General features: G+C 42.8%; 3 protein-coding genes across 3 annotated transcripts; 2 read left to right on the top strand and 1 right to left on the bottom strand.

Annotated features, from left to right (window-relative positions):
* Positions 1 to 468: 468 nt before the first annotated feature.
* On the top strand, positions 469 to 3,566 carry LOC123401885 (NAC domain-containing protein 73-like). The gene is made up of 6 exons (XM_045095747.1): positions 469 to 480; positions 1,111 to 1,203; positions 1,328 to 1,399; positions 2,534 to 2,714; positions 2,820 to 3,301; positions 3,450 to 3,566. The coding sequence occupies exons 1-6, from the start codon at positions 469 to 471 to the stop codon at positions 3,564 to 3,566; spliced, it is 957 nt and encodes a 318-aa protein (XP_044951682.1).
* A 7,364-nt stretch (positions 3,567 to 10,930) lies between these two features.
* Positions 10,931 to 18,297, top strand: LOC123449719 (dynamin-related protein 5A). The gene is made up of 16 exons (XM_045127036.1): positions 10,931 to 11,354; positions 11,759 to 11,822; positions 11,917 to 12,021; positions 12,358 to 12,459; positions 12,583 to 12,633; positions 12,730 to 12,791; positions 13,034 to 13,124; positions 13,516 to 13,580; positions 14,282 to 14,476; positions 14,558 to 14,677; positions 15,136 to 15,206; positions 15,987 to 16,212; positions 16,364 to 16,414; positions 16,792 to 17,020; positions 17,314 to 17,453; positions 17,891 to 18,297. Exons 1-16 carry the CDS (start codon positions 11,226 to 11,228, stop codon positions 18,017 to 18,019), a joined length of 1,830 nt encoding a protein of 609 aa, XP_044982971.1. The 5' UTR covers positions 10,931 to 11,225; the 3' UTR covers positions 18,020 to 18,297.
* A 1,534-nt stretch (positions 18,298 to 19,831) lies between these two features.
* Positions 19,832 to 22,290, bottom strand: LOC123418800 (putative F-box protein At2g02030). Its single transcript, XM_045107068.1, has 2 exons — positions 22,168 to 22,290; positions 19,832 to 21,813 (listed from the first exon to the last, which is right to left on the bottom strand). The coding sequence occupies exon 2, from the start codon at positions 21,671 to 21,673 to the stop codon at positions 20,339 to 20,341; it is 1,335 nt and encodes a 444-aa protein (XP_044963003.1). The 5' UTR covers positions 21,674 to 21,813; positions 22,168 to 22,290; the 3' UTR covers positions 19,832 to 20,338.
* Positions 22,291 to 22,570: the final 280 nt, after the last annotated feature.

Here is a 22,570-nt window from a genome sequence, read left to right as displayed (position 1 = left end):
TCGTCGGCCCCGATCCACGCCGGATCCGATCTGCTCCCCGCGCCGCCGCCCCCCTCCTCCCGCCGGTCGACGGCCCCGATCCATGCTGGATCCGATCTGCTCCCCGCGCCGTCGCCCCGCTCCTCCCGCCGGTCGTTGGCCCCGATCCACGAGGAGCCCGAGTTGGAGCCGGATTCCAAGTCTTGAAGCCACCTCGGTGACGCAGCGACGCTTGATTTGTAGCGGCGCGTGCAGTGGAGCAGCCGTCCATATCCACGGTGCCGTTGGAACAAATCCCTCCTCTTCTCCCTCCCTCCTCCCTCTCTCACTAAATTGAATGTGCAGAGCACCAACAACAGATTGTTCATGTCCAATGTGTGTGTAAATTCAAAGTAGTGGCGCTTGTCCAATATGTGCAACAGATTGTTCCTTTTGCTCCATCTGTTCTTCCCTCCTTCTGAACAAAATAAAGCAAAGAAAATAAAAACTATGGTCAGTCGTGTGAGCTTAGCAGCATCTATCCAAGTTCTGTGGGATGCTGCATTTTTTTTTCACTCTGTGACCATTCAAAATATGATCATACTCTTGTTGGCATTTTCTTTGTTTATGGAATGATGTACTCCCATAGTTAAAATGGGTTTCATTATGCATATGTATGGAGTAGTCAATTTAATTAAAATGTGTTTCCATATGCATATGTATGGAGCACTAGGCCATTTAATTAATTGTACCTTTTTCAGTAAAGTGTATGAGTAGCATCTTTGTGTTAATTAAGTGTAGGAGCTTGGAGTAGTCCATTTGCTCCCCTCTTACAATAGTGCTCCTCTTTTACTCTAATTCCAGAAACAAATGAAACCAAACGAAACTTTTCCTTAACTGAAATGATGGCTAAAATGAAACCAAATGACACAAAATGAAACTTTTCCTTAACTCAAACTTTAACTAAAACCATAAATAATCTTTTCCTTTACTAAAACATCAACTGAATTTAACTGAAACCATAATTAAAATTTTCCTTAACTGATTTTATCTGAAACTCCACATGTAAGCCTCATGTAGTTCAGACTTCAGGAAAAAAAAGTGCGGAAACAATGCTGAAACTTGTACCTTCCGGTTGTTGTATGTTGTCAGGTCTGGGACGTGAACATCATCCAGACGGCAGAGAAGGACTACTACGACGAAGACGCGGGCAAATTCGTCGACGCGCTGAACAAGAGCATAAAGGTGTGAAATCTTTCTGAATAGTTTTTCATCTGATCTACATGTTGATGGTTCATGAGGTGGTGACGTGTTATTTAGATTTATGATATTTTGTAGTAACTGACGCTGATCGATATACTGATTGCAGGGGGCGTGGTCAGACAAAATGCAGGAATGGGAAGAGTGCGCCAAGAACCAGACGGCGTGCCCGGACATGTACGTTTGCTTGGCTGCATTTTTCACAAAGGGCAATATAATATAAGAAAATCTTTAGTATTTATTCGGTTAAATAATTATATGTTAGGAAAAAAGAACAGTCTGAATATTTTGGTAGACGTATTAGGAGTACTTATGAATTATTGCTACATTCTTTAAACCTCAGCCTTTATTTTTGATTGTACAACAAATATGCATGAGGTTTTCATAGAATGATCACCATGGTTGCCGTTATGTATGAGGTTTTTCATAGAATGATCACAATTTAAAATATATATTGTTTAATTTTTTCCTCTAAGTGAGCTGATGTATAATACTTTGTTGGGTTTCATCTTGCAATGGAACCCGAGGGAGAGCTCCCTGTTCATCTAAAAATAACTCTGAAACCAATAACCTATGCCTCAGTTGGATCTGAAAACTCGGATAGGCATTGCGGTCGTATTTTCCTTTCTTTCTAGATGTAATAGTTGGTCCAGATCATCTTTTCTTGAGATAATCAAACCAGATAGTTCATACAACACGCTTCTTTTCACAACAAACATGTTCAGGAAAGAAAAACAAATCAGACTTTGATGGATACAGGGAGGAACACGCTCATCTAATCAAATCGGTTGATTCTCTTCATTTTTTATTCTCCAAATCTACAGTTTGCTTCTACATTTTTTCAAAGGACGATAGGTGGAGGAATAAGAGTTCATGTCATAGATAATTGGTAGTCTTAGTTAAACCATATAACATATAGGGGGTGTTTGGTTGGGCTTCCAGCCAGCTTCCGGCTTCCGGCTTCGAAGCCAAAAGCTCCTATTTAGGGGCTTCCGGCTGCAGCTGAGGCTTTCGGCTACGGCTGTGACAAGTCCGAAAGCCACGGCTGCAGACGGAAGCCCCTAAATAGGAGCTTTTGGCTTAGAAGCCGGTAGACGGAAGCTGGCTGGAAGCCCAACCAAACACCCTCATAGTTCCCGTTGCAACGCACGGGCCCTTTTGCTATTGGTTCTCCCCTGTTCCCGATTGCATCTCATTCTTGTTTTCATAATTTGTTCCAAATATATATCAATTTGGGTGATAACTCTGCACACACACCATCACAACAAGAATACACGACCCTCTGTTCATGAAGGATCCCTGCTTTGTATTGCAGGTTTTATCACAGTGGCCAGGACTCCCTGTTGGTGTTAAGTTTGATCCAACTGACCTCGAACTGCTTGAACATTTAGAAGGAAAGGTTGGCAGGACAGCAACCCATGTACTAGTAGATGGTTTTATTCCAACCATAGAGGAGGCCAAAGGAATCTGCCATACACATCCAGAAAATCTCCCTGGTACATGATTCTTACTTAGACTTGCTATCAAGGCCTTCTGAATTAAATAGTTAGCTCATACTATCCAGAGTAAGTCATCGTTAGCTAATTCATATATGTCTGCAGGTGTCAAATTAGACGGAATCGCCAGTCATTTCTTCCACAAAATATCAAGTGCCTACGATGTTGGCAAGCGTAAATGTCGCAAGATTAGCCACAGTGACCACATTGTTTGTGATGAGAATCTCAGATGGCACAAGACTGGAAAATCCAGATCTATCTTAGATAATAACGGTGTCATAAAAGGGTGGAAGAAAATAGTGGTTCTTTACATAGGTTTTCGGAAAGGAGGTGGCAAGGTAGAAAAAACTAATTCGAGAATGCATCAGTATCACCTTGGGGTAGATCAAGATGAAAAGCAGGAGGAGCTTGTTGTTTCCAAAGTCTTTTATCATTTCTCGTCAAATGATGTTGGACAGCCTCTAATTTGCAGTTGTAATAAAGAATACGATTCATTTGCTGGGGAAAATGATCCTACAACCCCAATAACATACCCTGCACAGACTCGTGGTCCAAACGGTAGCCCATCCATAACCGAGCAGAATCAGGTACATATTTATTTTTTCACATAGGTACATATTTATTGACCTATGTAAAAGCTTTTGTCTAACTTTGTGGATCATAGGAAGCTTCAGTTTTCCTATATACATACATTGAAACAAAATCTTACGCACATCCAATGAACTCTGTTTGTAGGATTCCTTCTCAGAGCATTTAGTTAATAGTACTGATCTGTGGATGAATTATAGGAATCCCTCGAAACAAAGCCTTGCAATACTGGATCCCACTGTTGCAATTCCTTCTCAGTTGTAGGTTCAGGCAGTAGATGCTATACTTCACAAAAATTAACAAGATACTCCTACTACAGAGGAGAATTTACTCTGCTTGCAAGAGTGCATCCAACAGTCTCACAAATACTGAATATTATGTACTCTTTAACAATATTATGTGCTTGATTATGATCTTATGTATTGGTTGAGATTATCATGTTGTTTACTACCTATATTTTTTTTCTTGCCCGGTGCAACGCACGGGCATTTGTACTAGCAACAGCACATGCATGTATGCATGCTTGCTTGTGGACGTCCAATTTTATAATCTGGAGCTTCGAAGGCAAAGGTCCGCCATTGCTGACCGAGCAATGGGTGTTAAACCCAAGGTGCATCGCCGACTGCCTCGACGACCTTGACGTTTTGTCCAAGCATATCAAGATGTTGTCGGCAAAACTCGAAACCAGCAACGAAGTGGGATTCTTTGATCAGTTTGAAGAATCTGGAAAGAAGAAGTCTGGAAACAATGATGAAAATCCTTGTCGGCGTTCTTCTCTCCATGCCAGGGTCCCGGATGAAAATCCTTGTGTACCTCGGACTCGACAATGACGACGCTTTACACCGTCCCCCTTTTGAGGGCGTTGTTGTGGAACTTAGGTGTCTGAAGGCATGTTGTAGCGTTGTATGTAGGCCTTCCGCCTTCCGTGCTTTGTATTGACAATGTAGTAGTGTGCGTTTTTGTTATGTACCTATCTCGGGATTTGTTTTGTAAGAGGGATTTCCCACTACCATATCCGTGTACCTTGATCTATGCTTATCTATAAAGCGGGGCAAAAACCTGTTTCGAGAAGTCTAAAACGGCTGCATTGACATGTCGGATGAGGAACATACCATGACACAAAAGTTTGGTAATGCCTTCTAGGCTCTACGTGTCAGTAATGACCTCTTGAAGAGGAAGGCGTTTTGACCGAAGAGAAGAAGCGTGATTTGTTCTGTCATTTTTTATATTTTTGCTTGCTGATTTTCATTGCTATTGCATGAATAATGGCTCAGTGGCATGTAATGGGAGCGAGTAGGAAGCTCCTTGTTTCGCTCCAAGCCAAGTTTTCCAGCAATGGCGGACCTATGTGTGTTAAAGGGCAATATTTTTAGGTGCTAAGATTAAGGAAAAAAGTGTAGCTACCCCGATGTATTTTTATATATATTACAATTTTTGTATCGTGCAATCCATTTGCTCGGGATGAATGTAAATTAGTCGGCTATTATATATACTCTACAATTCTCTTTAGTGTGTTCATAATTATTCCTTCTATTTACTTACGCCTACAATCATGAACTCCAGAAATCTCTCTCCTCTTTAGTGCTATGTGAGTGGCACATTGCATAGCAGACGTGGTTAGCAAACTCCAAATTGACGAGCTATGTGGGCCGAGTGTTGAAAATGTGAGTAATTTATCATAGGATTTTATTAACAGAAAATATAGATAAAACAGAACTACCATAATAGAGATGAAACAAGTCATGTAATATAAAGATGAGACAGCAAATGGCATGTGTACATCGCTCCCTAATAATAAAACAGTTATTGCTTCTGTCGTCCGTCATGAGATTGCTCCCGAAGTTGTAAATAATTACCCACCATGCCACGGGTAAGTAGAAAAACGGTTCGAGTTGAAACATTAGCCATCCTCTTTGATTTATATACACGAAAATTTCATAGAAAATCATAGACGCACGGGCAGCCTGGTGGCTAACGCCTCTCTCTCCTGCACGACAGAGCGCGGTTTGATCCCAGCTATGACCATCTTTTTTCCTTCACTATTTTTTTACCCCCTTTTCTCTACGAATCCATAGAACTGTATTGGGCGAGTAATTCTTTGTTTATTTTTTCGGCAGATTAAAATACCTTTTTAAATATCCATATCTTTCAAATATCAATTCTAAATCTAAAATATTACATATAAAAATCCATCAAAAAATATGTAGATTTTAAATATGCTATTCAAATATCAATTCTAAATCTAACATATTACATATAAAAATCCATCAAAAAAATATGTAGATTTTAAATATGCTATTATCTTCCATGTTGCTTGTTTCTGAAATTACATTTAGGTTGCCTATTGTATATATTTCATTCGCCATTTATGTAAACAAATGGCTTAATTTGATTTTCATATTGTTTAAAATTGTGTCCATAAAGATTTTTAGAAACATATACATAGGATTGTATTGGGCGAGTAATTCTTTGTTTATTTTTTCGGCTGATTAAAATACCTTTTTAAATATTCATATCTTTCAAATATCAATTCTAAATCTAAAATATTACATATAAAAATCCATTGAAAAATATGTAAATTTTAAATATGCTATTCAAATATCAATTCTAAATCTTACATATTACATATAAAAATCCATCAGGAAAATATGTAGATTTTAAATATGTTATTATCTTCCATCTTGCTTGTTTCTGAAATTACATTTAGATTGCCTATTGTATATATTTCCTTCGCCATTTATGTAAACAAATGGCTTAATTTGATTTTCATATTGTTTAAAATTGTGTTCATAAAGATTTTTCGAAACACCTTGAGCACACAAACAAAGCACCCCACCTTTATTTTTTGTCCAACATCATTTATCATATATTTTTTTGCGAACAGGCACACAAATCTATTAATAAACCCAACAAGATACAAAATAGCTCCCCACAAAGATAAATAGTTACTACGAAGTCCCTAAGGGGCCATTGAACTGCCGCATCCAGCGGAATGAGCCGAGGACGCACCGTCGTTGTCACCGCTACACATGACCGCGTGCGAATCTCCATAGCATACGGGAAGTGTCCCAACTTAGGTCTTGAGGATCAGCACCCCGACATAATGTGATCATCATCATTGAAGATTATAATTATTTTCTCCCGTTGCAACGCACGAGCCCTTTTGCTAGTATGAACTAAAAGAAAACATATATAGAACATAGGCTAGAACTAGAAATGATATAGCAAGAAAGTGAGGTAAGATATTAAACAGAGAGAACACGAAGACATACGGAACAACGACGGAAGCACTTGTCTTGGGGTCGGTGTTCTCGCCAGACATGTCGTCGAAGAGGTTGTCGACGTCGGGGAAGAAGTTGTCGTTGGGGAAGTAGTCGTTGGAATCCGTGAGGAAGAAGTCAGTAGTCGCGGAGCGCTCCCTAAAAACCTTATCACCCTTCTCCCGTACAGGACTCAAAGAGGTGCAGTTTCGGAGGCCTACTGTCCCGACATGCGGTGCACGCCGCAAGCAAGGATGAGGAAGACAACAACAGCACAGAGATTGGAACCGGTGGCGAGAGGGAGAAGAAGTTTTGATGCGTATCTCTAGAGAGAAGCGACCTCCCTTTTACAGGGGCAAGAGAAGGAGGCGAGAGGCCAGCGACGGGAGCTGAAGGGAAGGAGATGGAACGGACAGACAGCAGCCGAAGGGTGCAGCGTTCGTATTCAATATCCACTATAGCGCAAAACTTTCAACTTCCGAGTGACCTTTCGTATACCAGTCGTGTGTGGCAAAACTTTAGTTCGGCTTGGCGCATTCCCGCAACCCGCGGCGCGTCGTGACGAGGCGGGCGGCGGAGGAGCAGCGCGCGTGTATGTCTTTCTTGTTCTCATGCTCATACATGTGTGGACACATCCTCACGAAGTAGGCGATCTCCTTGCCCTTACAAACATCTTGGTTCAACTCCATAATACGAAGTAGGAGGCTCCCAAGCAACACCTAACCAATCTAGGAGGCACCACCCTTCAAAAGGTAATAGATGGGTAGATCAATGAACTCCTTGCTCTTGTGCTTCTAAAGATAGTCTCCTCAACACAAATCACTCTCTCACAGAATATGCATGGGTACGAGAGGTTGATTTTGTGGAAAGAAGTTTGGGGAGGCTAGAGATCAAGTTTCAAATGATTGGATTGGAATATCTTGGTCTCAACACATGAGTAGGTGGTTCTCTCTTAGAAAATGGATCTGGAAGTGAAGTGTGTGTTCTAAGTGCTTCTCCCACGAATGAGAGATGGGTGAAGGGGTATATATAGGCAGCAGCCAAAATTCAACCGTTACACACGAAAGTGCAAACTCGGTGACACCGAAGTGGACAACTCGGTGGTACCGACTAGTACTAAAGGTGTGAACTTTTGAATCTCGGTGAGACCGATATATAGAACTCGGTGGCACCGAAAAGATGACTCACGGACAGATGGCCAAACTCGGTGGCACCGATACTCAAACTCGGAAATTCCGATTGTGTGTATCTTGGCAACAGATTGTTGGTCACACTAAACTCGGTAGCACCGATGCAGTTTCGGTTGCACCGATTTGGTGGGAATGGCTAGGGTTCTGTGTGAGGTTCAAACTCGGTGGGTCCGATGTGGAAATGTTGGTGACACCGAATTTGTGTATGTGGAAATTGAGAGAGTGGATATGTGGAAAAAATGACTGAGTGTTTTGGTGGCTAACTTTGAGCATTTGAGCAATCAATTCATTTTGCTACCTCACCCCCTTTTAATAGTATTGACTTTTCTATGGACTCAAAAGTGTTTTCTCACAAATATAAAATGAAGAGTCTTCTAGCTTGAAGCTTGAGCCAATATTATTCCTTTCTTGCATCCACGGGTATCTCCACATAAACCTTAAGCCATAACATATTTTTAACTTTTTCTGAAATATACTTGGGAAACACATTAGTCCAATGATGCATATGTTGTGATCAATTACCAAAACCACCCTAGGGAGCAAATTTGCTTTCAGTGGTTAGCGGAGCGGGGGGGGGGGGGGGGTTCGAGCACCAAGGTACATCACTTGCCTGTCTTTGTATTGGCCGCCGATGACGACGTCCATGGACGTCATTTCCTCCTTGCAGGCTCCGTCGTGGTGCTGCCTCTCCCTTCGGGCTACTCCAGGTGAAAACATGATATGGGGGATCAGACGGTGGCAGCTACGCGGTCGTTCCCTTCTTGGAGGCATCGTCTTGGAGTCCTCGCTCTGTTGTCAACCGTCTCACCACTCCTTGGTGATCGCTCATGGTGGTCTCCGTCGTCTCATAGGAGTTCTTTCTTGCTCATATGTAGTGTGCTAGCTTGTGCTTGGAGTGGTGTGTCGGTGTCAGCACATTTGTATCTCGCCTTGGGCGTGTGTGATGGTGGTGTGTGTGTTTGTATCGGTCTCTCGGCTGTACTAATGATGGTTGCTTTATAATATAAAGCGGGGAAAATCATTTTTTGTCAGTGTATGCTCGTGTATGTGAGTGACTTCGATTATACTATGATAATAAAAAGTTTGAACTCGTCCTACTTGAAATAAATGGGCTTCTATTGCATTTTTTGCAGAGGGATTCATTTTTGCTGTGGGTGTTGCACTTCATTTTGAAGGCTCTAGCTCAAATTCTATACCACCTGTGACCCCCCCCTAAAAGAAGGTGTTTCTTTGGTGGTGCATGGCAAATTTTTGCGGCCATTTATGTGATAGGAACATGTCAATTCTTCTAGCGAACACGACAATTTTCACAGCAAAATCCTTTGTTGACACAAATTGACATCAATTCTGGAGAATTTGCCATGGGCTTTATGAAGAATTTGCCATAAAAATGTTCGGAAATGCCATCCCTCCCAATGAACATTCCCTGGTTATTGAGGTCCAAAATAAAATGTTCCACTTATTGTTTGAGAAGCTCAAGTTATGACGTGCCACATAGTTTCAAGTTGGACTAAATACGTAGCGTCTTAAAAAAGATTCAAGTAATCTTGGATAATCTTTCTTTTTCCTCTCGCAAGGAGATTAGGGTAACCCCTTCCCTCCCCAATCTCCGTCAACGAAACCAATGATTTGCCTCTCCGACAATCGAATTTATGGTGCCTCGACTCTGGCTAGTACTAGATAGGTTATGATTTTGGTCTTGCACAGGTGAAGCTCATACGAATGACAACACTTCTTCTTTGAGTCAGTCTTCCAGGCCGCGCCCACCTCAAGTTCGTTTGTCACGACGAATTGGCTCCTTCGACATAGATTCCCTTCAGCTCCTTTGGGAAGCAAGGACAAGGTTTCTTGTTGTGCGTACTCAATGAAGAGATTTGATGTCAGGTTCCTCAGATCAATTCAAGAATTCAACGGTGACGGTTGCGGCTCCGAAGTGCTGGTCCTTAGTGGCACGTGCTTGAGCACTTTCCGAGTGTCATAAAAAATATCAGGCCAACTTTGGTATGGGAGTGGTCGACGCAACAAGAGTAACAATTCGGTGGTATATGTACTCCGATGTAATATTTATTATTCTTGGGGTGTTTGTACTTCCAATGAACTTTTATAATAAATCTAATAGATCTAAGTCCTTTTCCAAAAGGTAACATAGGACACCTTTCATAACATGCCATCAAGGTTCATTCGAACATGTGAAGTTGTACAATAGCATAAGTGGGCGCGAAAATAAATTATACATCTCACCAAGTTCTCAAGAATTCAAATTCGCACAATGTCTTTCTTTGATATAGAGACCATAATCTTTACTTTTGCAAAGAAGGGCTCATATCTATTATAAAAAATCACTAGAAATACAAGGCACTCCCAACATAATGAAGCCCATATTAAGGTCCTTGAACCATTAAGTGACCACTACCACCACCAAAAAGAATCATCGGCGCGCCGTTATCGTCGCTCCCTTACAGAAACCGCCATGACTTTGTCAATGACAGTTGAAAAGTCTTCGTGCACATGTCCCTTAAGACCGTGGCCCTGGAGCCACATTTTGTTGTCATTGAACCCTATCGTTCTGAAGCGCCTAACATCGTATGCCACCATCATGAATGCGGAGCGGGAAACCTTAAGCTCGTTGCCTCAAGTAAACGGCATGAATTTACGCTAAAGCTCCACAGAATCCATCCCGATAGACATGCTCCAGAAGTACCAGAGTCTGAAAGACAAGCTCGAAGGTAAGACACATCTGTCGTGTGAAGACTGCCCCTTCAAGGAAAAGACATCCTAGCCTAGAGTACTGGCCAGAACCAAGGCGCCCGGATTCATCCAAAGAAGAAAATCGAGAATCCTATCTGGCGGCCGTTCGCCGGGAGAGGGGTGGCAGACAAAACCTTTTTCGACGGTAGTTTTAGTTTCAAGACGAAAACAAACAATGTCCGTTTTAAATGAAAGATTGCTCCTGTGATAGAAACTGCCACCGCTCACAACCAAAAACGCCAACAAAATCGAAGCATGTTACTCCCCTTATACATAATTAATTATAGTTAGGAAAAAACTAGACTAGTTTTCTTCAACTATAATTATGGTTCATATTTTTTCGTAACTGTATAATTATTTAAGCGCAGAAGGAGTATGAAATTTCAGTTCACATTTATTACCAAGTTAAGAAGTTCAAAATTCGAACCTCACAAGCGGCAGTAGGAAGGGAGGAGGGGGCTATCCGGTAATTCGCGCAGGCGCAGCACCCCCCGCACGCTCCGTTTCTTCTCCACGAAGCACCCCCCTTCCCCTCCCCTCTCCAAACCCAAACCAACTCCACGCGCCCCCGAGACGCCACCAGACCGCGACCACCCGCAGCTCCAGCCCGACCGACGCGCGCGGCTCGGCTCAGCAGTCGGCGTCGTCTCGTCTCCCCCTCTCCACCGCCTCGACCCCGCCCGCGGCCGCGCGACCCGATCCGGCCAGATCCCGCGCCGGCGGCCATGGAGAACCTGATCTCGCTCGTCAACAAGCTGCAGCGCGCCTGCACGGCGCTCGGCGACCACGGCGAGGAGAGCGCCCTCCCCACCCTCTGGGACTCGCTGCCGTCCATCGCCGTCGTCGGCGGCCAGGTGCGCGCCCCGTTCGCTTTCTCTGCCCTCGGGCCGGATCTGGTGCCGGCGGATCTCGCGAGCTTGCTGGTAGAACCGCGCGATTTGGCTGCGGGGATGCGGCCTGGCTGTGCTTGGATCTGCGCTCGTTGTAGGCGCTGGCAGCTAGATTCGGGCCGCTGTTGCTCGTTTGAATCTCTTCTAGTTTCGTCGAACGTAGCTGCCCACCTGACCAGTAATTCAGTAGCTGGAAGCTAGATACCACCACTGCTTGGGATCAACTAGGATGTGCGTTGAAAATCCACCTAGTTTCAAGCAATTTTGCATGAATTTGCGCTGTCATGAGTAGTTTATAAGCGTATCTAAGTATGGGTGGGTATACGGTTCTGTGTTTTGACATTTGAAACTCCCTTGCTACACTGTAGAGTTCGGGCAAATCTTCAGTGCTGGAGAGCGTTGTTGGAAAGGACTTCCTACCCAGGGGTTCAGGTATGGTTATTCAAGCAGCAAGAGCTTGTCGATTTTGGCATTCTGTTTTGTTATTTTGACACATTTATTTGTTGTCTTTGGGTTGATTCTGCAGGCATTGTCACCCGTCGCCCGCTGGTTCTGCAACTCCATAGGATTGATGGAGACAGAGAGTATGCGGAGTTCATGCATGTCCCCAGGAAGAGATTCACCGATTTCGGTAATTCCTCTATTCTTCGTATTACTTTCATGTGCTATGATGATGATGATGATAATAAGATTAATGCATGATTGAGGGGTTATCGTGATAATGTTGAACCATATTGGTTTATATGGAATGTAATTTGAGTTCGTGAGGCTTATCAAAACATCCAGTTTGATGTCAGAACCAGTGTTATTCAAACTGTTGCTCTAAGTCGTAGCTTTTTATTTCTTGAAACGTAAGTGAAGCCCCGCAATTGTTGGCAAAATTATCTGTCAGGTGCTTCTTTTAATTCATTTTCTTATAATTTATCTTGATGCTACTTGGCACATGATGAAATCTTTATCGTTGCAGCCATGGTGAGGAAGGAGATTGCTGATGAAACTGACAGACAAACCGGCCATGGAAAGGGAATATCATCTGTCCCCATCCATTTAAGCATATTTTCTCCATACGGTAAGATGGTCAGATAGCAATGCTGGTAATATGTCTAGTTTAGTACAGTTGGGGAGCGTTTTAATGGTCTTACTTTAGTGCTTTATCAAATATGTCATGTAGTAACACTTCTTATCATTGCAGTTGTGAATCTGACTCTTATTGATCTTCCTGGGCTTACTAAAGTTGCTGTTGGTAAGTGACTAGAACTTCTGAGGCATCGTTCTTCTATTATTCTTTTTGATTATAGATGTTCGTTCTTTTATTTACTACTGCCTTTATGCTTGTTAGAGGGTCAGCCCGAGAGTATTGTTCAGGAAATTGAAAACATGGTCCGTTCATTCATCGAAAAGGTATTTAAGTGTAACCTGCTTAAATGTTGCTTCCCAGTATTGTTATTTATCATTTCTTACCATGCTTGTCTTGCCTGGATAAGGTAGTGCTTTATTTGGTTGTGTACAAATTTACAAGTATTTATGCAATGCATATTTGGTCTAAAATGCTTTTTTCTGAGCCATATCCCATATAATAGCATGTTTGGGCTAATTATCGTGTCATGCACTGTGTAAACAACAATTTTTTTGGTGTTTTTCAGCCCAACTGCATCATTCTGGCTGTTTCGCCAGCCAATCAGGACCTTGCGACTTCTGATGCTATCAAGATTTCACGGGAAGTTGACCCAAAAGGTAGGCCTTTGTTGCAGCCAGTTTGGTGAACTGCATTTTGGGCAATGTGGTTAATGTCATTTTATGTTCCTGTCACTAATGTCTGTTAAAGCTTAATAGGTTACAAAGCTTCAAACTGATGTTATGTTCACCTTATTTCTTGAACCAATAGGAGACATATAGATAACTATTGATAATACCTGTACCTTATAATTTATCTTTGTGGATATCAACCATATTATATTGACAATTGGTTTGATATGTTTGAATTTTTGTGTATAATCCTATTGTGGGCTAACTCTGTTAATGGAAAGGAAAATTCACCATATAATAGTTGTGTTTAATTCAAGTACCATTGCTCTTGGCAATTTTAGTCATTTCTGAGCTTGAACTTCTCTTTTTGTTCATTCAGGTGAAAGAACCTTTGGTGTGCTCACGAAAATTGATTTAATGGACAAGGGTACTGATGCTGTTGATGTAAGTTTGGACCAGTTAACAATCAAGTGCTAAACGCTCGTGCGTTTTTGTGTATTTACGCTGTCTTCCTTACTGTCATGTTGCAAGGTGCTTCGTATTCTACTGACCACCCAATCTTGTTGCTACTAGTGATCTTTGTTGACAATTATGCCTCACTTTGCCCCACCGTTCCATAAGTTTCCCCTCTTGAGAACTGCATGGCCAGCCATTTCAGTATGGCTATATATGGACTAATACCATTAATACCATGGAGTTTGAATCTTTCTATGCATGCCCCAACTTTTCAGTTAATGTTTGTTCAAAGAAACTCATGGTGTGTTTCCTGTAAGCCCAAACTTGCCCTACCAAAAAGCTGGCGAGCCATCATATGGTGAAGGTTTTGCTTGCCCATGAGTTAGCCAAAGTTGTCAACAAAAATGAACTGAGTGGCCTAGGTGGATTTCGGCATGCCAAAAAATTGGTAACCATCCAAATAAAGACCAAACTTCTGGTCATGACCAAAAAGTTGGCAAAGTACACTTTGTACGCAATCCAAACACGACTTCAATTCTAACAACCCCCCTGATTACTGTGTTTTCACTCACCAATATTATCCCAGCTGCAAACAGATGAATATGTGTTAGAACATATGTTTGCTAATCTGATCTTTGACCATCCTAGATTTCCATGAACCAGATCTCTTACTGAGTTTGATTGTGCAGATACTGGAAGGAAGATCTTACCGTCTCCAGTTTCCATGGATTGGTGTTGTCAATCGATCCCAGCAAGATATCAACAAGAGTGTGGACATGATTGCTGCTAGGCGTAGAGAGCGTGACTATTTCGCAAACACACCGGAATACAAGCATCTCGCTCATAGGATGGGATCAGAACATTTAGCAAAGAGTCTGTCGAAGGTATGCCTTTGCTCTTTAATGCAGAATACATCTTATGCTGTTTTGCTTTTTTTTTTTAACTTCCTTTCGGTGTAAATGCAGCATTTGGAGTCTGTTATTAAATCAAGAATCCCGGGTCTCCAGTCTCTTATAACAAAGACAGTTGCAGAGCTGGAAACTGAACTTTCTCGTCTTGGAAAGCCCATCGCTAATGATGCTGGAGTAAGTCTGGAGTTTGCTTCTTCTTTAATCAAATGGGTTTGTTTGACCTGATACAGCATATATTTATCATCATCTGTCTTTATTCTTATGGCCTTATTTATTGACTAGAAGTAAATGTACTCCTGGTAAATTCTTGTGCACTGTTGATATCCATCCTTTTAATGTTCTGAGTTCGATTTGCGGATGATAGGATTGTGTGTTTACGGCTTATGCCGCTTGGAGCAAAGTAAATGAATATTATCTCTTGATTTTTTTTACCTTCCACCCTAGTAATCATATTTCTGTGACATCCCTTTCTTGAATCCTGTTTAGATTCTTTCCAGTTTTACAAGATATGGTGCATGCACTGATGTTATTTTTCGTTGTATTTTCTGGTTCGAAGTGCGACTTTCTTTTATTTGCCCGGCACTCAATAAACTTGCATACATTGTGCTAATCGCATATTTTGTGACACTCAGGGAAAGCTGTACACGATTATGGAAATATGCCGCATGTTTGATGGCATCTACAAAGAGCATCTGGATGGAGTGTATGTGTTAAATGGAATTTCTCTTCCGCTCAGTTTTTTAATATCATGCTTGCTATATCTAACAGGTCTTTTGCAATTTTGAACGCCAACATTTAAATCTTTCATGATCTGCATATAGGCATTCTTATACTAGTAAAGTTCCTAATTCTAATACATGTGTAGTGCAACACAGGTCGATAGTTAAAAAGAAACAATATATATGCTGTTTGGTCTGTTGTCTAGTAGATTGTCCTTGTTTCTTGTATTTTGTACAGAAAATTCTTAAGGCTTGGTTTCTCTTTCATAAAGACGTACAATTGCCATAACAGTTTCCTTTCAGAGGAAAGGAGCTATATACTCCCTCTGTACCTAAATAATTGTATTTGGGTTGAGCCTAGTTCTCCCCAACTACAATTATTTAGGTAGTCTAGTTCTCCCCAACTACAATTATTTAGGTACAGAGGGAGTAGTAATTAAGCTTGGAATATGCAAGATGAATACATATGCAAGGCGAATACTGTACTCACTAGTGTGCATAGCTGGTCTGGAAATTTTGTGTTACCAGCTAATTGTCTGTTGTTTTGACCTTATTAATTCTCACTGATGTTGAGATAAACGATACCATGTTTACATGACCCTTGAACTGCTTTGCTAAATGGGCACCTAAATAATTTGCCGCTAATGTGTGCAATATCATGTCAAAAAGTCACATTCTCATTCCAGTCCGCCATTTGCAACTTTGCTTATGTGCTTGTTATTCATTTCTAATCGTGATAACCAACCAAATGTTCTTTTATCCAGGCGCCCTGGTGGTGAGAAAATTTACCATGTATTTGACAATCAGTTTCCTGTGGCAATTAAACGGTTGCAGTTTGATAAGCAACTGTCAATGGAAAATGTGAGGAAGCTCATAACGGAAGCTGATGGATACCAGCCTCACTTGATAGCTCCAGAGCAAGGATATCGACGCCTCATAGAATCTTGTCTTGTTAGTATCAGAGGTCCTGCGGAGGCAGCTGTTGACACGGTATGCCGACTAGATTAATCTGCTCAATAAAAGTTTCAACAGTTCAAAATTATTTATTTTCGTCACTGGGTTCACCGAGCATCGAGCTTGTTACTTATTCAGCAATACTGGTTTAATAGTTTCAGAACGTGTTTTTTTTGCCACATTGCAGGTCCATGGAATCCTAAAGGAACTAGTCCACAAGGCTATAAATGAAACTCATGTAAGTTGTTATGCAGTTCCTACCAAATAAGTTTTCTTACAGTATCTGCATGATGCAATCATAATGTTTTTTTTTCTATAAACTAGAGCATAGTGTTCCTGGTGGTGTGATGAGTTATTAACTGGCTGTATTAGGACGGGATACAGTTTTATATCAAGATAAATTTGTAATGTTTGATTTTTTAAGAGGTGGGGTTGTGGGATATCACAATAAAGTTAGAACGTGTATCTGATAGATACGAAGTCAGATATTTTTTCCAACTTCTAGCATTAAGATTGTAGGCAGATATATAAGTGGATTTGAAAAGAAAAGGTAGTCTAATTAATTAAAAATGCTGGTTAAATGCTCACCCGAAATGTTCAATTACCTTTCTCCAGGAGCTCAAGCAGTTCCCCACTCTTCGTGTGGAAGTTGGCAATGCAGCTTTTGAGTCGTTGGAAAGAATGAGGGACGAAAGCAAGAAGAACACATTAAAGCTAGTTGATATGGAAACAAGCTACTTAACTGTAGATTTCTTCAGGAAGCTTCCTCAGGATGTTGAGAAGGGTGGAAATCCAAGCCACTCTATTTTCGACAGATATAATGATTCTTATCTAAGACGAATTGGTAAGACATCTATCTTTTATATACTCACTCATTTATTATAATTCATCAGTTATTTTAGATAATACTAAAAAACAAGATAGAGTTACCCTTACATAATTGCTCAGTGACAGTCATATTCTCTCAAGGTTGAGATACTAGTATATTACTTCGTCTTGAATTGGAGTTTGAACCAGCTAAAATTTCCATATTTGGTCACAATTGAGTCTCAGCTGATATGTTCTCTATTTAGCACGTCTTTGTGTATTGCTTGATAGATAGATACCTTATATTTTTTATTTACTACTCAACCTCAGGGACAACTGTTCTGGCATATGTTAACATGGTATCTTCAACATTGAGGAACTCCATCCCAAAATCTATTGTGTACTGCCAAGTCCGTGAGGCAAAGCGCTCATTGCTCGACCATTTCTTTACTGAGCTGGGAGCAAGAGAGGTATTTTTTTCGAAACTCATGGATGTCCTTTAGTCTTCGATTTGTAACATACAAATGCGATCTGATGGGCGATGTTACTGTAGATTTGATCTAGTGTTCTTTTATTTCTTAATGTTTTTTCAGAGAGTTCTTTTTTCCTTCTATCATCTCTAGACTCTGGCTGTTGGTATGCATGTATTTCTCACCACATTCTAACATGGAATCTCCGTTTATGCATTGCGTACTTAAAAAACCCGATAATCCGTAGATTTGAAGTCAATCATGAGCTCAGTTTCTTCTTCCATGTTGATGTCTGTACCATGCACTAGTACATTGTCACTTTGTCAGCCAACTAGTCAATTACTCCTTAGTTTTTTAATACTCATGATTCACACTTCCCTTGGTTTGTGAAGAGGAATCCAACGGAATATCACTAACTAACATTCATCCGTATACAGATTAGGCAACTTTCCAAGCTCCTCGACGAGGACCCCGCGGTCATGGAGCGGAGGACAAACCTTGCCAAGAGGCTGGAGCTGTACCGGAGCGCCCAAGCAGAGATCGACGCGGTTGCATGGTCAAAATAATTTTTTGTGGACTTATCGTGCCCTAGTGTGTGTTCACCTTTACTCCTTGTTTGGTGACATCTCTCCCCTTTGCCAGAGGGGTCATATATAGCTGATTCTTTCTTCCCGTTCTAGGTCATATATTCTTATTAGATGACAGCAGCTCTGAGGTGTGCCATGTGTTTGTGCTTTTGCTCCTTGTGCTTGAGGATCTCTCTCTCTCTCTAGGGGGACACCTTTCTGCTGTACCTTGTCTGTATCACGTACGAGTTCATATTATTATGATTTCCGTAACTCAAGTCCTCTTGTATCTTTGGCCCTTCTGCTGTGTACACACTACAGAGTACACATTTGACGCCGAAGCCGGTGTGTTCGTTATGTACCTTGGCATTTAAGAGTTCATCTTTTTTTCTAGTTTTTGTGGAAATGACTCATGCATGTCTTGTTTTAGATTGTAAAGAACTTCAGCTTGATCTCTGGGTGCTGGTCGATGCTTCCTCACACAACGTCTGGACTCTGGCACTTGCATAACGCAAGTCCTGTTGTATCCTCGTGATTTCCAGGATTGTGGGATAGAGTTGAGCTAGTTTTTTCAAATCTTTTTGTAATGCAACGAAGTTGTGAGATGCTGTATATATGCGTTGTTAGATATAGAACTCGCTTTGTGTCGCTCATTACAAGTCGGGGTAAATTGCTGATGCCGTTTCTTCAGATCGATCTCAGGGACTATGGCACTTCCTTACGCTGGAACCTGTAGGGACGAACTCTTCTCTGCCCTGTTCCAGAGATGCACCGTAGAAAGGTCGGATGCACCGTAGCAAGGTCGGGAGGCCCTTGGCCCATAGTGGGTGGCGGCAGACCTTGCCGGCTTCCTCCAGGCTAGGGCAGGGCAGCCCGAGAGTAACAAACGGCTGTTCTGGCTGATTTTTGCAGCCCTTTCGTGGATTTTTTGGACAACCCGTAATAAGATGGTGATAAAGAGGGTTTTCCTACATCATGCTTCTAACGCTTTCTTTAAATTTTTTGCGTTCCTGCAGCGTTGGCACCTGCTTGTTAGGCAGCGAAGGCAGGAGCGTCTTGGCCGGATGCTGGATGCCCTTCAGGCCCTGGCTCGCAGGCTGACTTCACCAGCTCCTCCATGATGTGCTGATCACTTGGTGGTCTTTTTTATGATTTCTCTTTTTTTTTTCTTGGGCGCTATCGTGCTGTGGTCCCAGCAGACTTTATCAAATGTGTTGTCGGTTGCACTATTTGTTTTATCTAAAACGGGGCGAAAGCCTATTTCATGAGGTCGATGAACGGGTTTTCCAATGAGAAGGAGACGATCCGGTGCGACGTGTGCGCGGCAGGAGCTGATCGCTGGAGGCCGGCGAACGGAGGTGTGCCCTTCGGATGGTCCCAGTTTGCGAACTCTGCGGTTAATCATGCGGTGACGAAAAAATTACCACCGGTGTTCGCCAACGGCCGAGAGCTGCCATCGTATCGTTTTCTGTCGCGGAGGAGACCTTGGGATGTGTCCGCTCGCCGCCGTTCTGGGGACCAAGAGAGCATCTGCGCCCCTCGTCCCAGTCACAAGGAGAGCACCTGGTTGTGAATTGTGATGGATGATGACCGGCTATGCATTGTCCGGGACCTTCGCAACATAATCCCTCAAGGCAGCTCAGCACCTTGGAGATTTGGGGACTGCTGGATTACGGCTCTGAATCCCCGAATCGATTTGTTCGGGCAGGTAAAAAGAGAATTATGCAAGCACGATCACATAGATTGTGGACAAGAATGGATGCTTAAGCCAGATCCACATAAATCTTTGCCATCGCCTCTCTGTCAGACAGGTTTGAAGCACAAAGCCGATCATCAATTTGTCATTGACACATCAGATGGATATATTTGCAATGTACAAACAGGAAAGTGCATTTTCAATCGACTGAGATGTTTCAGAAGAAACATAACTAACATAACTACAATGTGTCGAACAGTGCAAGCAATTGCGACGATCACTGTCGTTAACACTTGAGAGTGGTTCTGAACATGTGACCGTCTGCCTAAATGGACAACAGAGTAGACAAACAATACTGGCCTCTTTGAACACCCAACTTGATGGATACCCACATTAACCTGGGAACTAATCTAATCATCACAATCTCATCGTGCCCCTACCACAACACCCAGGTGCATCAGAACTGGGACAATTTAGTTCCAACATGAAACAGAACCAGGGAGTATAGGATTAACCAATTTCGAAGCTAGAACCGCCATATATAATGTGTGTGGCAGCAGGGGTAGAAACAAAGACCGTATGTCTGATTTAGTGGCATGCATTAGCCATGGTAGATGGCATGGCTAGCTATCCATTGGTTTATGCACTTGGACTAGGCTCTCTTCAAATAAACTGAATGTTGAACCGGGCCTGGTATGTGTATGTGTCTCGGTGATGGAGAGGATGGTCTCTAGAGCTTGACAGCTAGGGTCATAGGTGTGAAGCTTCTGCTCAAAGTGGCCGGGGAACTTGTATTTCGTAGAAGTAATGACTATCTTCTTCGCTGACCTGCAGTTGCCAATGACTCCAATAACCCTCACAGTCAGCGGATCAAGTAAATATATTCCCACATGCCCGAACAAATGGATTCGATGGTACAGTGACCATTCACCAGGGCTATAATCCAGCAGTTTCCAGATCTCCAAAGCGGCATCAGGAGGGATTGTATTGCGAAGGTCACGGACCAAACATAGCTGGTCATCCATGACAACCAGGTGCGCTTTTTCTGACCACAGGTGCACTTGTGATGTCCAGAAGGGTGGTGGTGATTGGACACATCCGAGGGTCTCGTCTGTCAAGGAAAATGTTAAGATGGCAGCTCTTGTCCTTGTGGCGATATGGGAAGGATCGATGAACCAGTGTAGCAATCCGTTGGCAAACACCGGTGGTACTTTGTCCGTGGCGGCATGTATAATTGCAGAAGTTGCATACCTGGACAGCCTAAAAGGTACTCCTCCACCGGCCGCCGGCCTCCAGCAACCAGCTCCAGGGGTGTACACTTCACACTTGTTCCTCTCCTTGTCAGAGCAAGACCCAGTGATCAACCTCACCACCTTGTACTCCCTAGTAAGGGCATCAAATCCAAGTCCGGCGGTGGAACGATGTTTTGGTGGAGTACTGTGAGGCGGCAGGCGTGTGATTGCCCGTGTAGCCGCATTACAAACATAGTAAGCTGGCGCGGCATCATCATTTAGAAGGGTGAGTCCATGGCATGGCGAGGGCGTCACTATTCCCATGGAATTGCGGCTTGCGGTGCCAACAGTGACGAGTAAGTCATCTCGAGAGCCTGACGGCGAGCAGGAGTACATTGCGGTGGAGTTGGGTCCTGCCGTGGGGGAGACGAGCGTGAGTAGCTTTGGTGCCGGTCTCACCACCTTGGAGATGGCCATGTGGAGGCTGCAGAAATCCTTGGAGGACAGAAGAGCAGCCCAAGCGCGGCAGACGGCCCGGAAGCGGAGAATGGATTTGACAGGGAGCCGAAGTAGCACCTCCAACATCATTTCATCAGGAAGCAACAGTGTACAAAGAGATAGTAGAATGGCCTTCTTCCTCTTGTCGTTGTTGCTCGGGAACACCTGATATGCTGTGATGGTGGCAGCCTCGCCGCCCTTCCTTTTGCTGCTATCCATGATGACCATGTCTGTCCCCCAAATGTCAGCTGCGGCCAGTTAACACACGGGGACAGTAAAATACAGCAAGATGATCGGCATTGATATCAACACACAGGGGTAAGATAATCTGGGTGAACCTCAGTATTGTGAACCTTGATGCATACACTCTGCATAAATTTGAAAAGCTTTGGCTCTGAGATAGATAACCCAATTTTATAACTTGCTGCTGTCAGAAGTACAGTACTACTTAGCTGAGATAAATAGAGACCGAAGCAGCTTTGGACAGTCTTATTTCGATTTGAAACTAGTAACCGGCAAGATCAACCAAATTAATTTTAACCTTTTACTGACTGACTGCTGCTGGTGCTAGTGCTACTGTGCTAGCGTGGGGTAATCAAGAGTTGATGATATACGGAGTACAGTAGTAATTAATTATGGCGAAAGGAAGGATGAGAGCGCAACGGGATCTGGGTAACAAAGAAAAGAAACGACGGCAGCGGTGGCGGCTGTAGCGTGCTTACCAAGAGCTCGCTCCTACGGATGGAGGGGAGAAGGACGACGAACAGCCACCGGAGAAGCGAGCCGCTGGGCGGAGAGGACCGGCGACGCGGGCGAAGACGGCGGCTCCGCGAGGGGAATTAACTTTTTTTTCCTCCGAACAGAGCAGAGGAAACCGATGGGGAGCGACTATGTCTCGCCTTCAGCGAGTCCTGGCTTCGGACGAGCAAGATGGGCCGGTCCACTAGCGCGCGAGGCCACATCCGCTTTTTCCTGTCCTTTTTTTTTTATATTTTCAGTTTTCTTCTTTACCTTTAGTTTTGTAATTTTGTTTATACCTTAAAATGGGTATTGTACTTTTTGGTTTTGTACTATTTGTAAAAATAAATTTAACAACAATGAACAAGTATTTCTAAAAATAAATTT

Source organism: Hordeum vulgare, chromosome 1H (assembly GCF_904849725.1).
Source record: "Hordeum vulgare subsp. vulgare chromosome 1H, MorexV3_pseudomolecules_assembly, whole genome shotgun sequence".
In the NCBI taxonomy this organism is placed as follows: domain Eukaryota; kingdom Viridiplantae; phylum Streptophyta; class Magnoliopsida; order Poales; family Poaceae; genus Hordeum; species Hordeum vulgare.
The sequence above is the reverse complement of the archived record's forward strand: the minus strand, read 5'-3'. Positions and strand labels throughout refer to the sequence as shown.

Bases quoted from the DNA above. Each gene is read 5' to 3' on its own strand.
- LOC123401885 (XM_045095747.1), top strand. The intron at 1,400-2,533 runs GTTTGCTTGGCT...TTTGTATTGCAG, and splicing joins CGGCGTGCCCGGACATGTAC to GTTTTATCACAGTGGCCAGG. The intron at 2,715-2,819 runs GTACATGATTCT...ATATGTCTGCAG, and splicing joins ACATCCAGAAAATCTCCCTG to GTGTCAAATTAGACGGAATC.
- LOC123449719 (XM_045127036.1), top strand. From the start codon at position 11,226: ATGGAGAACCTGATCTCGCTCGTCAACAAGCTGCAGCGCGCCTGCACG. The intron at 11,823-11,916 runs GTATGGTTATTC...TTGATTCTGCAG, and splicing joins CTTCCTACCCAGGGGTTCAG to GCATTGTCACCCGTCGCCCG. The intron at 14,678-15,135 runs GTAAGTCTGGAG...TGTGACACTCAG, and splicing joins CCATCGCTAATGATGCTGGA to GGAAAGCTGTACACGATTAT.
- LOC123418800 (XM_045107068.1), bottom strand. From the start codon at position 21,673: ATGGTCATCATGGATAGCAGCAAAAGGAAGGGCGGCGAGGCTGCCACC.